Source organism: Centruroides vittatus, unplaced genomic scaffold (genome assembly GCF_030686945.1).
Source record: "Centruroides vittatus isolate TY-2023 unplaced genomic scaffold, ASM3068694v2 scaffold_1152, whole genome shotgun sequence".
Classification (NCBI taxonomy): domain Eukaryota; kingdom Metazoa; phylum Arthropoda; class Arachnida; order Scorpiones; family Buthidae; genus Centruroides; species Centruroides vittatus.
In genome coordinates this window covers 1,849,332-1,868,065 of record NW_027122670.1, presented here as the reverse complement: position 1 = coordinate 1,868,065, position 18,734 = coordinate 1,849,332, and the positions used below count along the sequence as shown (strand labels likewise).

General features: G+C 27.0%; 1 protein-coding gene across 2 annotated transcripts in view; it reads left to right on the top strand.

Annotated features, from left to right (window-relative positions):
* mr (anaphase promoting complex subunit morula) overlaps positions 1 to 18,734 on the top strand; it is a 27,992-nt gene extending 9,258 nt beyond the window's left edge. For both annotated transcript variants that reach the window (XM_067284186.1, XM_067284185.1), the window contains exons 8-12: positions 5,686 to 5,861; positions 15,366 to 15,652; positions 15,752 to 16,010; positions 16,086 to 16,315; positions 18,465 to 18,734. In XM_067284186.1, coding sequence (XP_067140287.1) covers positions 5,686 to 5,861; positions 15,366 to 15,652; positions 15,752 to 16,010; positions 16,086 to 16,315; positions 18,465 to 18,677 — 1,165 coding nt within the window. In that variant the 3' untranslated portion in view covers positions 18,678 to 18,734. The remainder of the gene's footprint in view (positions 1 to 5,685; positions 5,862 to 15,365; positions 15,653 to 15,751; positions 16,011 to 16,085; positions 16,316 to 18,464) is intronic.

The following is an 18,734-nucleotide window of genomic DNA, read 5'->3' as shown; positions in this document are numbered from 1 at the left end:
TGAGAAAGTTATTTTTTATTGTCTACTTAATCTATAAAATAAAATAAATGGGTAAAAATAACGATTAATATTGACTTTACACATGTGTCATGTTATCAAAAACTAATTGAATTATTGCATAGAAATACTCGGTTGTGAATACTTCTCCATAAAATCAGCTGAATAATATCACAATACAGGTATTTTAAACAATTAAATAAATAAATAAAATTAATGTTTTTAAAATATTTTCTTAAGTTAAAAAGACATTGTGAAATAATTTTAACTGCTTTTTTTTACAAAAAAAAAAAAGAATACTAGTATAAATTGTTTTAATTTAACACTAAAAATTATGCAAATACATTATTAATAATTTTATATGACAATCACATCAAATATAAGCATGATAAAACTAAGTTGAAAAATTCTATATATTTGAATAATTTATGTTAATTGGTCTAAAATATTTTAATATTGAATAATAAATAAAAATTGTATTATTTATAATACAACTACTTCACAGTTCTAATATTTTAGGAAGTTTTTATGTCACTGAAGTAAAAATTATTTTATTTAGTCATAGAATACTGGCATTGATATTTTTCATTTTTCAAAACCTTTCAGCTTTAATAAATATGAAATTTGAATCTATCTTAAATAAAATTTAAAATTTTGAAACAATTTAATAAATTGTTATAAATTTAATGAAACTCATTTTTCTAAAAAGAAATTGTTGATATTTTAATATTTTTGGTTATGTTTATCTGTTTTATCTAAACAAAAAAATAAATATTTGAAACTTAAAAACTATAAATAAATAACTACAATTATCTATATTTAAATATATTGAATATACAAAAACATCTGAATAATAAAATATCCTAAAAATAAATTTTATAAAATTAATACAATTATATCTCAGATTTGTAAAATTCAATAAATAAGTGATTCAGTAAAAATAAAATTTATTTAATTATGAGTAGTAATAACTAGTATTTTTAAAGAAATAAGTAATTATTATGTAATAGTTAATGAATTACTCAAAATAATTTAGATCATTTATGTTTTTCTCCTAAAAAATATAATATATTATTTGCATAAAATGATTTAGATATAACTTGATTTTAGAATCCTTAGAAGTATTTTCTATATTTTTATATATTTTTTATATTACTTCATATTGTTATAACTTTATCATCACTAATGTCAGTAGCAATAATATAATTGTAGTATTACACACAGTCTACGGTTATCTATTTAGTTTAAAAAAACACGAGCACTGTCATTTTAAAATATCCCTGTAAAAAATAATTATAATAGTTTTAAGTCTTATAAGTATATGTTATAATTTTACAAATTAAGTTGTCTTTTCTGTCATAAAAAGCATGGCAGTGGATAATATTTAATGTGTCAGAACATTTACTTATCACTTTCTGTAAATTGTGCTTAGACAGAATAAGTTATACACTATTTTCAATTACAATATTTTCTCTACTTCCAATTTTTGTTCAATGATGTTCCATATTTAGTAGTGATGTAACAAATATTCGGTTACTACCCTGTATTCAGCCTATTTTTCACTATTCGGCCGAATACCAAATACCTAAAAACAGGAGTAAGAAATAACAAAAACACAGTAAATTAATCATTTTGGTAACTTTTATTAATGCTAAACATTAAATTATAATTATTAAAGTTAATAAGAAATAGCATCTAACTCTAGTATTAAATTATTTCGTAATTAAATAATATAGCCTTTATCTAGCCCGATATCTTATGGCATTGATGGCGTGTAGGTTAGAATGTATCGGGCATTAATGTTATTGTTTAGTTAATTATGTTATATTTGTATTTGCATATATTTTAATATTTTTTACGATATTTTAAAATGATTTACAAAATGTTTTATTGAAACTTATCGTATTTAATGAAAGAATTATTTATTTCTAGAAGATGAGTAACTAATATATAATATATTTTATACATAAAGCAAAGAATGAGCATTTCTCATTATATGCGAAAGATAACATTTGAAATCAATGTTAATTTTAAAAATATTGACAAAAGCAATAGCAACAAAATATCACAAAACTTCACAAATAGAAACCCCCAATAATATATTTGAACTGTTCCACAACTGGGGAGAAACTAGACCATATGTCCCCACTAAGGGTACTATTCGGTCTACAAATATGTAGTAAAAATAAAATTTTAGTGCTTAATTAAAGAGTTAAAAAGATCGATTGCAAATAAAATAACATAAGTTATAACTTACATCTAAATACCAGCAACTGCCAAATCATGTCGGGCTATTTACGGCTATTACATAAATTATAAACCAATTTGGCACTAGAGGTAGACGTTAGGCTCCATCTCATATTAACTTTATTACTTTAATAATTATAATTTAATTAATTAATTTAAATAATTTAGACCCACTGGAAGAAAAAATCGTAGTGACAGCGGGCCAATAGAGAGCAGGGTGTGCGATCCTTGCCATAATGTGGTTTGTGCGCTAATTTTCATATGTGCATTAATCAAGCCGAATGGTTTGGCCAAATATTCAGCCATTTGGCCATGCTCCTGGCCGAATATTTGGTATTCAGCCAGGAGATAGTATTAGTGATGTAACGAATAGTATATTCGGCTGAGGCCGAATATACTATTCATTACATCACTAATATTTAGACTTTTCAGTTTCTAATGCTTCCTTTTATACATTATCAGACAGAAAAAGGAAATGCAATACACAATATTTAGAAACAACATACATCATATATCAACCAGACTATCATTACAGTTGTTACAAAAAATATGAATAAATAGCTGAGAAAGTATGAATAGAGGCTGACATGGCAAGTAATGGAGAAACAAATGTATAGTCATGGCATAATTTATATTACTCGAAAGCATGTGAGCTAATGGATATCATTCAAAAATAAAAGCACTGATTTTCTCAAAGGAAAAAGTTGAAAATAGGATTTATAGTTTCCATTTTGATTGCTTTTTCATTTTCTGAAAGAACAAATGTCTAATTAGTATGTTTATAGTGCATCACATTAATTAAATAATGAAAATGATTACCTTTGTTATTGTGATGGTGCAATTTGATTCTGATCAAGGGATTTAATAATTATTGCAAATTTTTAAAAAAATTTTCAAACTCATAACTTTCTCCTTTGAGAAAATCAGTTTTTTTATTTTTGATTAATACTCATTAGCTCATACACTGTCGACCTACATAAATTTATGCTGTGATTATTCATTTGTTTTTCCATTACTTGCCATGTGAATTTAAATATGAAATGAAAGTTATTTTATTCATTGTTAGCTTTGTTATGAAATTAGTAACTGTTTGATCTCAAAAATTTAACCAAGGCTATTAGAATAGTATAATTCAATTTGATACTTTTGATTAAAATAAAATATAAATGTTCATTTTTGAACTTGGAACTTTTTTATAATTTATTGGTTCTCAAAAAGGACTTTTGGATTCAATGAGTTTTATATATTGTATATTTATAATATATAGTTAAGATTCAAATTTGAATCAATTTTGAAGTGTTTGAGCTAATTTGCACTTGTAAAATTAACAACAAACATGGAAGCATTAATTAGGCATTAAAATATTTACTAGTCAAACGTTTTCAGTTCTTTTCATTGACCTTCATCAAGAAATATATACATGATATAATTTAATAAGAAAGTACAAAGCTGCCCATATTCTAAAACTGATTTTGTTCTTTCTTGTTAACTTATAAAATGTATATATTTTCTGATGAAGGTCAATGAAAAGGATTGAAAATTTTCAATTAGTAAATATTTTATTGCATAATTAATGGCTCCATGTTTGTCATTTTAACAGTACAGTTACAGAAAGAGCTTGTAAAATTAAATATAAATAAATAAAAATGTATATTATTTTTATGATTATATATATGTAGCTATATATATTCTTTTATTGAATTTATTGCTTAAAAATAGAAAAAACATAATCAAGTATAGTTCAGAAATGATGAATTGATAAAGAACTTATTTCAGTTTCTAATGTTTTACTGCTTTTGTTTATAAAATCTAATGATTATTAAAATATTTGAAAGAATTCATAATCTTATTTTTATCTATCCTAAAACCTTGGGTATAGGTTACAGTATAAGGTTTTAAACTTATTTGTAAAAGTCATGTATTGTCAAAAGTACTTCAAAAGTGATACTGTTCCTACCCTGTTGGTTTTTATTCTGGAGTTGTGTCTAAAACCTTGGCTGTGAATTGCAGCTCATTTATGAATGTCTTATCCATAAGAAAGTCAACAACATTCCTGTAAAGTTTTACATTTCTGTAGCTTATACATAAGAGTAATCTATATCCAAGGTTTTGGGGTATTAATGCATAAATTAGTGGTTAGATTAGAACTAGAACATTATGCGACTTTGTTGTATCATGATAGAGTTGAGACAGAGCTGGAAAGAAAGAAGCAATCTCCACAATTGTTAGGCACAGAAGAGGCTATCTTTGTACCTGTACCTGCTGGTCATGAAAAAGACAATCCTTGCACTGGTTGGGTACAGAGAGACAGTCCAAGAACAAAACAATAGCCATTGATTATTACGTTCTTGTGTTTTGTTCATTTTTCATGCCTTTTTTTTCCATTAGGCACACAAAATACTGTTTTTATTTTTGACCACTAGTCCTAAATTCCATTAGATGCACTCAGTTACATCGGAGAGCATGGACATTGTCACTTTAATAACTCTGTATATCAAAAGTTGTGGACTCCTAATTTTTACACATAAATGGATCCTCATTATATTTTTGGATTCCTCATTGCAATTAATGAAATGGCTCTTTAAATTTTGAGAACAAACTCGCATCTATAAACCCGTAGACGACATGCTAGTAATTGTGGAACATTGCACAATCGCACAATTTGTGTGATATTGCTTTGTTTGCGCATGCTCATGAAATGCCCTTATATCTCAAAAACAAAGTCACTGATGCTCATTTATTATTACAGTTTTGGATTCATCATTGCAATTAATGGAAAATGGTAAGGTTTAATCAAAAGTGATAAAACAGATTTTGAGAACAAACACAATTCTGTAAACCACATAGAAGAGGCTTTGCTAATGCTTTGCCTCAATAATGATAACTAATGGATTAATATACAGTAGAGAGTCGTTAATCCGAACCCCGGTTATCCGAACGCTTTCCAGTTGGACTGTGTCGTGCTGAATCGAGCTTTTTTGATACTAGATTTACTTCTAAAGTAGAATTTTTATGTTTTTATATTTTTCAATATATTTATTTTGTTTGTACAAAATAAAGAAATAATTTTTAATGATACAATAGCCTCGATTATTATTATAAAAATTTTCGTTAGGCTTAAAATCGACGAAAATTCAACACGAAGCGACACGCAACGGAGAAAAATTTGAACATTGGACAGGTTAATATATTTTTTCATACATAATTGGTTATCTGAACAACCCCAGTCCCCAATTGATTCGGATTAACAACTCTCTACTGTAATATCTATATCTTAAATAATAATAATAATAATAAATGTATTAATACATTTATACATAACAAGCAGCTCTGTCAATTTTGTCTGCTGATATACAAAATTGCTTTTTTATTTATAACTTCATGATGTTAAGTGCCACATACATCTAATCAATACATTTATACTTTTGTTAAATATTCCAGATCAAGAGATGACACTGTACGATGCATTGTTACTAATTTGACAGATGAAAGCTGTAGTGAGTTAGCTAGTGAACTCATGAAAGGAGCTCCTTTGATGCTTGAAGATAGTTATCATAGTGATGATGAAAAAGAAGATTGGGAAAATTGGCAACCAGATCCTGTTGATGCAGATCCTGGTAATTATAAATTTTTATAATCTGGGGTGTCTGGCAATCAAACCAGCAATTTTCTCTACCTACGAAACCCTTGTGAGTTTGGTGTGAATGAATTTTATAATATGGTGTTGCAAAATTTTTATGAAATTAACCACAACAAGGAATATTTTAGATGGAAGACAGCATTTAAATTACAAGGGTATAGGACAAGAACAGAAGACAGAAATTTCTAGGTGAATATTAAGGCAAGAAAGATATGGATAAGGACAATAACATAATCATGGTGAAGGCAGGGAAAACTAAATCAATCATAATCATGAAGAAAGCAATGTACCAGGAAGAGCTCGACAAATACATTTCTAATAAACAATGTTCAAGGGTAAATGGTAATTTTGTAGAAACCATGAAACAGTGGGTTCTACACTCACTGAATTTACTCATACTAAACATGCATGGGTTTTTCATGTAGAGAAACTGCTGGCTCAATCATTAGACACACCACCTTATTTTCTTTTGCAAAAACCCATAAACTTGGCACATAGTTTAGACATATAGTAGATAAATGTATGTACTGTACCTCATAAGAACATTGGAGAAGACACTGCATATATGAGCAATTATGAATATAGTATTTCAAACTCACACTTTAGCTAGGAGGTTAGAGGATGTAGCTTTAACAGACCAGGAGTATGTCACTGTACTTGATTTTACTTCACTGTATTACTTCATTTTTTTTTTTACACCCATGCTTTTGTTACATAAAGGATTTCTTGATTGAGAATAAAGGAAAATCAGTTCTCTACCACCATCATATAATAGAATTGGCATACGTGGTATACTAGTCACCCTTGTTTTTTAAGTACAAAGATCAGGCTTATCTTCAGAACAGAAGAGCCCTCTTATAGGATTTATGAAAACTAGGCATATGGTCCTGGAATGAACAACCCTACTGGATTTTATCTCCCAGATACTCCTTTATGAGAAGTATATGGATAATATATTGATCATATGGTGAATTAAACTCAACAGGTAGGGTTTATCTGAAAGATGAATGGCAATAGCTTTGGACTCACCCTAAAACTAGGCAAGGCACATGGCAGCATATTTTTTAGACTTGTATTTCCCTAAATGAGTATTTAGAAAAAAGCAGAATATTGGCCTTTCTTTATATTGGCATGCTAAGAAGATACATACTCTTTCAAAATCTTTGCTTTTAGGACTCTTATTAGAAGGGCTTATACATTCTATAGCAATATTTTGGATACACGGAGGGAGTTTACATTGAACAATCGATGGGTATTGAACAGAAAGATATTACAGGAAGCTTAGAAAGATATATGAAGAAATTATGAAGAAGTTACTGACTAAAGTGCACATTGCAGGAACCCATACTGTTTTCCCCTTGCTTAAGAACCACAAGAACAGGAGAGATATTGAACACACATCTGGGATATACAGCATCCCAGTGATAGATAAGAGATTTAGACGAATTAGAATACACTGGTCTCACAAGTGTAAAGAATGAGCAAACTCAGGAACACTGTAGACAAAAAGAAAGCAGTTGCCACTTTGGTGGCATTTGCAAGTGAGCTGAATATAGAAGTTAAAGTTTTAAAAATATATATATAAAACAAGTGCAAGGATGTAGTCTACATAAAAGAACTTGAAAAGTTTGAAATTTTTAAATCCATAGTAAGGGGAAGTGTATCAATTATAAAGATGCAGAAACTGCCTCAACAGTATGGAGAATTCTTTATAATCCCAATAAGTGTATGGGAATATTCTTGCTTTCCTTTTATTAGCTTGGTATTTATGACTATAATATTATGTATTCATTTATGTTTAAATATTAATTACTTTAATAATATAATTACTTACTTTATCTTCTAAATATAAATGTTACACATTAATTCTTTTTGTCTATATGTATTGGTAAATGTTACCTTTTGATGATACCAAGTGTAAGTTTGAATATTTAATCAAACATTTTGGAATATTTTATACTTCAATTTGAAATTTTGAAATATAAAATGTTCCAAAGAGCATTTCCATTGATAAAATTTGATTCACTGAATGCCTGAAAATTTGATTTTGAAATGTTTGGCTTCCAAATTTTGTTGTCATTAAATATATAATCTGAGGAAAATCTCTCATACTAGGTTGAAAATATTAGTTTTGTATTGAATAAAGTGTTTGATGGACAAGAAGGTGTTAAGTTTGTACTGTAACTCAAAGTTCCAATTTGTTTTCTATTCTGAGCTATTTTATATAGTTTTAATATCATTGTTGAAATAATTAAATTTTTTATTATTGTAAAAATTGTTGTTAAATACTATTTTATGAATTGGATGTTTTTGTTTTATTTAACTTTTTTTTATTAAACAGGTTTTGATTGATTAATGCCATCTAATTTCCTTTGTCCAATTATTTGAATCATTTCCAAAAAATATTTTATTTAGTTTGTATGCATTAATTATTGTTCATATTTATAAAGTTAGAAAGCTTTACCTTCTTAGGATTTTATCTCTGTATCATTTTAATTAAAATAATTGTTTCTTTTATTTTTACAGAACATATTTAAATATTATAGCATTTAAAATATTATTAATTTATATTTTCATACTTAAATTTCGTATTTTGATATAAAATTCTCATCAGCATTTAAAAAATCTATTTAGTTTTCAATTTTAAAATTAACTGAGAGTACAATCAATTTCTGATGTGAGAACATGGGCTAGTATTTTTTGTAATTTTGATGATCTTAATCTTACTTAATTTTCGAGAGAATTATTTTATTTTAACAAATTCAACAGAGAAACTTCACAAGATTTTCCCACTGATAACACTTCCTTTGTGGATGGCATATTCCAATAAAAACTACTCATCAAAGGGAGTGTCCCAAAAAAAATTGGGGATTGAACTAACCACCAGCTCTCTGCATGACCTTACCAAATTTGGTCATCAAAATAGCAGGGGGAAAAACCTCAAATAAAAAAGAGAGGAGAAAAAAGGATGAGAGAGTTCCCTACCCTTTTTCAAAATTGCTCATCTCCACTGAGCTCCACCACTGATATTGCTGATTTCTTTCCCTTTCCACTGGCTGCTTCGAACTAACGAACAATCAATTGGACAATAACAGTTGTGGATTTTACTCTTATGAACTTTGGGATTCTAGACTCTTCATAACTAAGTGAGAGACTCTCCTTTCCCTCTCCAGGACATCTAAGCTGGCCAACAATCGTTGAATATTATAGATCCAGGTATTTCTGAACCCACATTACACAACTGTAAACACTCTATCTCATTTTGACATGCATTAAGACTCTCCTCTCTATTTCGATTTTCTTTGTAAATTATTTTTTAACTTGAAAAATAAATATTTGTTATTTGCTGGTTAAATGTGTAATGGAGTGCATTATTTCTGGTGCACTGTCTCTCAACTCTCTCCTCCATCCCGTGCCTGTTCATTCCCTCATATGCAACCACTCACGAAATAATTATTCGGAAGATTCCTTTGTGCCTAAATTCACAGGTGGCATTGGTCCTGACTTGAGCATTGCCTACATAGCCATTGCACTGCCAATGTAATGGTCACACTGACTTACAAATATTTGTACTTATAATGGCTGAAACTAATGCATTAAAAAATCATTTTCAAGTCCAAACAATCAGTCACACCTGCTAATTTGGCACAGTATGACAATTACTATTAAATATAATACTGTAATTGGCAATGAACTTGTTCTATATAACGTCTTAATTTTATTCAGGTTTATATTATTGGTATCTTAAAAGCAAAATGAAGTTAACTTTCTGCAGTACTGTTCAATCAGCAATTATCACTCTAATTTCAATTTTATAAGGTTAGAATAAATAAAAATTAAAATCAATTCCACTCAAAGATTGCAATACTCTCTTATTATGAACTGTGATTCCTGAATGTGATTCATTATCTGCATGTGTCATAATCCTTGTTAATAAAATGACATAATTAACTAAAATATTAGTTTGAAGTTTAATACATTCAAACAACACTGTTATGTTGTATTATGATACACATGGTAAGTGATTACAATATGTATACATGTAAAGGTATCTGGCAACACAGAACAAAAGCTTTGAGATCTGGCAACACTAAAACATAAGTTTTGAGAAGATCAAAAAGGAAAGACCACATGTTAACGACAGAAATCAAAAGGCAGGAAAAGAAACTTTACATATACATTATACAGGGTGCATAGGAAAGTCCCTTTAACCAAAAAATTCTTGCAAATGGAGAGAGCTACAGCTAAGTGATAGTGATACATTACAATTGATATATAAATATCTAAAAATATATTATAATAATGTATTAAATATGATATATTGGATACATAATTGTATCAAGAGAGAATTATTTAACATAAACTCAATTCCTCAGTGATTAATGGCTAGATTTGTCTCCTAAACATCAAGTTTCTCCCAGAGACCTGGATGTTTAAAAGGTATTTATGAAAAATATTTGTTGTTACAAGTAATACAATCTTCTGTTGCATGTAGATGTTGATTCTAACAAGCTTTAGGTTCTTCGGGTGTTGCTCTAGATCCTTTGGAATAATGCCTATTACTCCAACTACAATTAGAACTATGATTGTCTTCTTCCACAATCGTTCAACCTCAATTTGCAGGTCCTTATATTTAGTTACTTTTTCTAATTGTTTTCCCTCCACCCTTCTGTTACATATCTTTTGTTTTTTTCTTTGTAAGTATAACGTCTGGGTTGTTACGAGCCAGATGTTTATCAGTCTGTATTTGAAAATCTTAGTCTTTTTTCTCCTCATTTTTAACAATTTTTCTATTTTGTGATCATATCAAGTCTTACTGCACTGAAAGCTATGCTTTCTGCAAAGATGCCAGTGAATCATTGTTGTTACTAGTTACGTCGTTCAAGTTAGTTAGTTTGTGCAATTTTCTTACAGCAGCTTATGATACAGATTATTATTATAATTATTATTATAAAATGTTTTGACCAAAATATTTATTATTCAAAATTATCACTATTAAATATACTGTATATCAAATAAAACATTACTATTTGCAATCATTAGGTAAAATTATAAAATTTCAAACAAAATAATTAACTTAGACTCAAGTTTTATTACATCTACTTTTTAAGTTAATTACTTTATAAATACTAATTACATATTATTAATTATTCATATTCATTATTTTTTTTATTACTTTCATTTTCTTTTGGAAAAAAACTGAAACATGCTAATATCATAAATGATAAATATAAAATTTTTAGTTTTTCTCTTAGTTCTGAAATGTTATTGCTAATTATGTTTATATTCATACATCGTACAATTTTATGTGAATTCTCGTTACCCATTAAAATACCTGATAACTTTTTTGTAAAATATTGATTTGCATATTTAGTTTTTACTGAAATTAGCATTAAGGCATTTAATTTAACAGTTCTAATTTTAAAAAATGCAAACACTTTTATCATAAATCTTTTCAATTATCTATTTGATTATTTTATAACAGAACAATCAGAGCAAAAGTTTAATACTCATTAAGTATTAAACTTTTGTTCCAGATTATTAAAACATTTTTATGCTTTTCTTAAATGAATTACCATAATAATAATAACATATTAATTTTAAATTATGAATAGACTCAATTGTTAACTATTATACTATGTAGAAAGTATCTGATGTAAAAGCATCCTCATTCATGGATTGAATAAATTATTTTAAAACAATTTTATTCACAATATATTATAGAAACATATATAACCAATACTTCATTATTTAAGGAGGACCAGTTTTATATGGGACACCCTATATTGTATTAATTATAATGTTGATTATGTTGAAAAATGAAGAAAAAATCATGTTTATTCTTTTATTTTTCAAATATCTTCAGTCAAAATAAATAAATTTTACTTGAATAAAAATATATATATATATATATTTGAGGTAAGAAAGTAATAAAATTTTAGAAATTTGAATTATAAAAATTACCTTAAATAATGGTGTAAAAAAATAGCATAGTAATTTAACAGATACGCTTTGAATATTAAAATGATAAATCAATAAATAACTTCAAATTCTCAAGACATTAGTAATTGAAAACAATCTTAGAATAATAATTTTTTTGTTTCTTTTTTGGTAAGACTGCTATAATATATCATGTTTCTGTGCATATAAGAGCATGCTCTTATTGATGAGGCAAAAACAGCACTACCTAAAAAACTTACAGTATAGAAAGAATTTTATAAATTTTTAATAATGGTTACCACAGAGATTTATTGAATAGTTACTGTATCAGTATATTTACATTTCATTTACATTGATTCAGCAGTGCAGTGCTCTTATAAGTCTAAACAAGCTGCACATATAAGAACAAGGTCTTAGGAGCAAAGCAGGATGTTTGTTTCTTTGAAGTTATGTTTCAAAATTCAAAAACAAGCCATTTTCACATATAAGGGCATTTATTTGTGTGGAAATACAGTATCAGATTTATACATATGACCATTCTTAATTATAAACACAAAGATATTAGCAGTTCTCAGTAAAACTCTAATTAGATATACTATGTACAGTACAAAAAACTTTATTTGATTATAATTTTATTTATTAGTCAGACATTCCGAGTAAAGATTATCTTGATTTGCTTATTAACATTTGAGATAAGTTATGATAATTGACATATTTTATCTTATAACCTTTATATTCTGTAAAATCACAATAATTCTAATTATATCACAGTATAAAGATAAAATGATTTTTCTATCAAAATAGGTTAATGATTGTCATCAATTTTAATGAGAAATGAGAAAAAAAGAGGCATTGTTTTCAGAATGAATATGACCAACTATTGCAAACATTAACTGTGGATACAATCATAAATAATACATTGAATGAGTAATTCTTTTTCTACTTATTATTAGAATAAAATAGTTTTGCTTTTGAATTCAATAGTATTGATGCCCTTAACATTATTTGTATTATATTAAATACTGAAATTATTCTAAAAAATGAATCAATATATTGATAAATTAATTGTTATTGGCATATTAATATTGATTGATGCTAGCATGATGACAATGACTATCTAGCATTAATCAAGATAGTCTCTGTCGTCATGACAATTATCTCATCCAGTTTCTGATTGAGCAATGCAACACTAATGATATTATTAGCTGTTATTTTTACATAAATTCATATATTTGCATAAGTTCAATAACTCATACAATTAAATGAGTAAAGAACAAATTAATTTATTTAACTTATTAAGCAAATTTATAAAATATTTAAAATAATTTTGTAAAATATCTAAATCAAAATTATATACTGTATTTTATTACTGTAAAGTTTTGCATGAATTAAAAATCATCCTGTATTTACTGTACTACTTTACATAAAGCTACATTAACTTACTGACTGACATTAATTTATAAGCCATGTGTTTAATTTTAAAAATGTTTGTTGTTTTTAATTTACTCAACATTATTATAAATTACATTTTATTTTACTAATCATTGATTATTCATTATTAAATTTTTATTCTTATTTACAGTTACAGTTAATTCTTTCTGATCTGAACTAATTATAAGGGTTACCCAAATAAAAAGTGGACACACATCAGAATTGACAAACATTTAGTGTAAATCTAAAAGGAATTTCCATGTTTGTTTAGATGAAGATCCCAGCATCTCTCAAGCAAATCAATGCCCTTTGTGTAGAATTCTGGTGACTGATGGTAAAAAAATTCTTCAACCCTATCCTTCACCTCATCATCTGACATGAATCTTTGCCCTCATAAAGCTTTTTTGAGAGGTCTGAAAATGTGAGTCACATGGCAGTTGAAAAAAAAAAGTCAACATCACTTTTCCAGCACTGTTATGGATTTACAAGGGGCCTGAGAGGATGAATGTTTCCATTGCTTGCTCATGTTCTTCATTTCAGAAGTGTAATGGTGATGCCATGTCTTGTTTTGTGCAATAATACTAATGTTGAACTCAGAGTCTTTGTTATAGCATTGTTCTCGTTGATAGATGTCAGCACTCTTATTCCCTTCAGCTACTAAAAATTGAACTACTGCCCATTGTTCAATTCTGATGCTTCCATCATAACTAAATTAACATTAATCTGCCAATTACTGGAGATAAAATGTATTCCCATCAATACTTAATGCAGTCAGCACTTTGCCTATGTCGAGTTTACCCATACTTAAGGTGGCCCACTAATTGCTACTTTGCATGATAAAATATGACAAGTGTCCACTTTTCAATTGGACAATCATAATATTATACAGGAGTACTTAGATTAGTGAGAAATTCAGCTAAGTGGAAATATATATAAAGAAAAGGAAGTTAGAAACAATTTCACAGAAATATTTTAAAACTTCTTCATGCCGTATTTGGTACTTGTATAAAAAATATTCTGTGATTTCTTTTGTTTCTTTTTTAGCTGAAACATTTAACAGGGAAACAGACAAAATTGATCCAGATTAAGCAGAGTTCAGAGTAGTGCAGATTTAGATTAGCAAGAGTGCATTATAAACTGTTATTATTTATATAAAGAACTATCAAAAATTGCAATAAAGTTGTGCAACGTAATGGATTGTCAAAGTCAATCATACCATCTCAATTGCTGTAAAATTTGTTTTATTTATTTTTTAAAGTAATAAAACATATGTGTATTTTTATATTTATTATAAAATTGGACATTTCATTCGTTCAAACATTTTTTATGCTTTTCAAATTCATCATTGAGAGAAAATTTTTCATTTTATACTGTTTTGTTTTCCTAATGATAAACTTATGATTTTTACTCTTAAACATTTTTATCTTTTATATTCTTTTCGTGTATAGTTTCTATCTTCATTTTATTATTATTATCTGAAAGAATATAGATACAATAGAATTGAAATTTTATTTTTTCACATACATTTTGAAATATCTATAAAAAATGAAATGTTCCAACTAATAGAATTTAAAAATGCTATCCTGAAAATTAAATACAAATAACTATAAAATAACCTGTTAATATATAGATTATTAGTCAAAGTTTAACCTGAAAAGTTAGTGCTTAGAAATTTTTTTACTCTTTCCACCTCTATAGGAACTAAGAGGGCCCTCTTTTCAAGCCCATTGTGGATTTGACCAAATCCATAATAGAACAGCCAACTAGTAAAGAGTGGGACCTGACATATCTGGGACAGACCACTCCTCAAAAACTTTCTGGAATTATTTCTCCTGATTTAATCCTCTGTCCCCATAGCAGTAGACTGATGCCATATCACCATGGCTATCTAATTAATTCATCATAAATTTACATAAACAATTACTAAGCATTATATTACTATAATTGTATAGTAATATAATGCTTAGTAATTGTTTATGTAAATTTATGATAAATTTTTAAATTCCTATCAATATAGAACCATTAAAATGATTTACATTTTATGTGATTGTTTTAATAGAATTGATTAATAATTTTTTCAATTTTTCTTATAAGAATCATTCTTTTTCAGCAAAAGCTTCCAAAAGTCATAGATCGTCAGATATCATCAGTATGTTGGTTAACATATATGGAAGCAAGGAATTGTTTGTCAATGAATACCGCACACTTCTTGCAGACCGCTTGTTATCCTCTTTCTCTTATAACACAGAAAGAGAAATACGCTACTTAGAATTACTTAAACTACGTTTTGGAGAATCACAGTTATACTATTGTGAAGTCATGCTAAAGGATGTAGCAGACTCAAGACGTATAAATGGGCATGTGAATTCTACAGAAGCTTCATCTAATGATGGAGTAGTAAGTAGACATAGTATTTTAAATGGCTTATGACTTAATAACATGATTAACTTATATCAATTTAATAATGAATTTTAATAAATTTTTTTAATTTTTAAGGAATTTCCAATTAATGCAATGATACTGTCAGCTCAGTTTTGGCCTACAATTCGAGAAGAAAAATTGGAATTACCAGCTAAAGTTTCGAAAGCTTTACAGAGGTATACAACTGCATTTGAGATGTTAAAAGGAAATAGAACATTAACATGGAAACCTCATTTAGGTTTAGTACATTTAGAAATTGAACTGAAGGATCGTGTTTTAAAATTATCAGTTTCTCCTGTACATGCTACAATTATATGGCATTATCAAGAAAAATGTAAGTTAGAATAAAATAATTTTTATTTCATTTTAGTTGCTTAATTTTGTGTAACTTTTATCCAAATACTAACAGTAAGGTGGACAGTGGATGAGTTGAGTTCTGTAATGCATGTCCCTGTTTCTGCTCTTCGTCGAAAAATTACTTTCTGGCAAAGCCACGGAGTGCTGAGAGAAGAAGAAAATGATACTTTTGTTCTTGTGGAAGAGCAGCAAGGACGTTGTCAAGAAGTAGTAGTCATGGAAGAGGATGAAACTGAATCAGTCACTGCTTCATCACAAGACCAAAAAGAAGAAGAACTTCAGGTAGAAATTGTTTATATTTTTTAATTATTCCTTTATTAAGACTTTTATCAAATTATTAAAATATTTAATTGATTTTTAACCCAATATTTAGAATAGAATTTATGGCTGTGGCATTAAAATCAATTTAAATGTTAATGTCATTTTGTAATCTCTAGCTTCAAAGATTTTTAATGAAAATTTATTTGTTTTTTTTTTCATTCTGAAAGATATTCTATATTATAATATATTAAAATAGTAATTTAAATTTATAAAAAAAAATTTACATTAATTATGTTAAGCTTCATAATTATACAAATCATTTACTATACATAATGATTAATTCTATTGTTGAACAAATTGAAACATATCATTAAATATATACTTTGATTTCAAATGTGCAGGAATAAAAACTAAAAATAAATTCAATTCCATTTAGTTTACACATTAAATGTTTATATTTTTACAGTAAATTTTTGATGAATAACTCTTATTTATAATAGTTTGATAAAAATATATAATAAAAATAATTTATGATAAAAAATTACATACATAAATATAAATATTAGGAATTTTAAATAGGTATATAGTAAAACCCTAATTATATGAGCCTGATTAAGAGAGGTGTATTATCCAAGGCAAACCTATAAGTGAATACACTACTTTTCTTATACTGTAATTCATAAAAGAAAGTTTAAAATGATAACATGCATTACAAAATGATTTGTTTCTGCTACCTTTCATCATCTAACTTCAATTTAAGTAAAATCATATATGTTAAAATGTAACTACAGTAATACACATTTTTATTCTTAAAACTTTTGTATATTATTAGCTACATAATACATAAGAATAGTATTTTTACATCATTGATGATTAAATTAAATAAACTATAAAAAGGCTTCAAAATGCTACCATATAAATATTTTATATTTGTTATTTTTAATCCAAAATGATTGCGGCCATCTGCTTTATCCAAGGGAGCATCATTCCACATTAACTCAGATAATTGGAGTTATACTGTAGATTGATTTTTAAGTTAAAATTTTGGATAGTAACAACCTATAAACTATACATTAGAAAAAGTTTAGTAACAGATAAATACTATACATAGTGCAGGTTATCCAAACAAAAATAATTAAAGAAAATACATAGAGTATTAAATGTTTTCGATGTGTTATCTCATTTAAAATCATTTAACCTCATTTACATTATTAACTGTCTATTGCACTAAAGAAAAGACCTCTGTCTGAATAAAATATTTTGCTAGAGACAAAATATTAAAATTAAATGTATTTAGTTTATTTATTTTATGTTTAGGATATCAAAATTTTACTCTTCTAGCAGATAGCAATATTTATGACTCTCTATTAACTTTTTATATTTGGATTTTCTTTTATAATTAAAATATACTGTAATTTTATATCATAACATAACTTTCATATTGACAGCAGGATGGCCAAAGTAGTTAAGAGATGAATCTATTGCTCCAGCAGATCTGGGATCAAATCCAAGTGATGAAAAACCCCAGAAATGTTTTTTGATTTGTCCCAGATATGTTGGGGCATGTTCTTCCCACCTCCATTGTGGAACTGGCCAAATCCTTGAGGAGTATTATTAAAGGACTTTCTTTATTAAAAGATTTTCGTGGTTCCCACTGGGCAGAAAGAGAGAAAAACAAAAAATATTAAAATATTCTTATTTTAATAGTATGAGTCTTATTATATAAAATCAAATTCTACAGTAAATATGTATTGTGTAAGAAATGACAGCTTTAATAACAGTTAATATTTTATATATTTATGTTATCAAATATAAATTTTATGATCATTAAAACTTTTATATGCATTTATTACACAAAAAAATATAGCAATCTGAATTTTTACATTTTAAACTAAATAAATCAGTTCAGTAATAAAATATTTAATAATTAACATCATCAAATTATTAAATCTTATTTACAAAGCTTTCTCTATTAATAAAATGTTAATTTACACATTTTCAAATGATATGAAATTAATGTAAAATTTTTATCATTAATAGATACTAAAATTTTAGAATTAATTTTATTAAATAGAATAATGTTAGAATATTTTATTTTATTTAAAAACAAATAATTTTTTAATATATAAAACAAGTATAAATATTTAACTTATATATTTACTTATTGCAGATGTTTTGGTCATTCATCGTTGGTATGTTAACAAATTTAGAATCTCTCCCATTGGAACGCATCCATACCATGTTAAGGATGTTTGCTATGCCAGGTCCTAACACCAGCGAGTGTGGAATTCACGAACTACGTCAATTTTTAGATAGAAAAGTTCGGGAACAAAAATTATTATACTCCGGCGGATTGTACAGATTACCCAGGTCTAATTCTTGATTTTAAATTTTTGTGTTTTGTATAAGAATAAATTTGAAAGTGCTTCCTATTCAACAA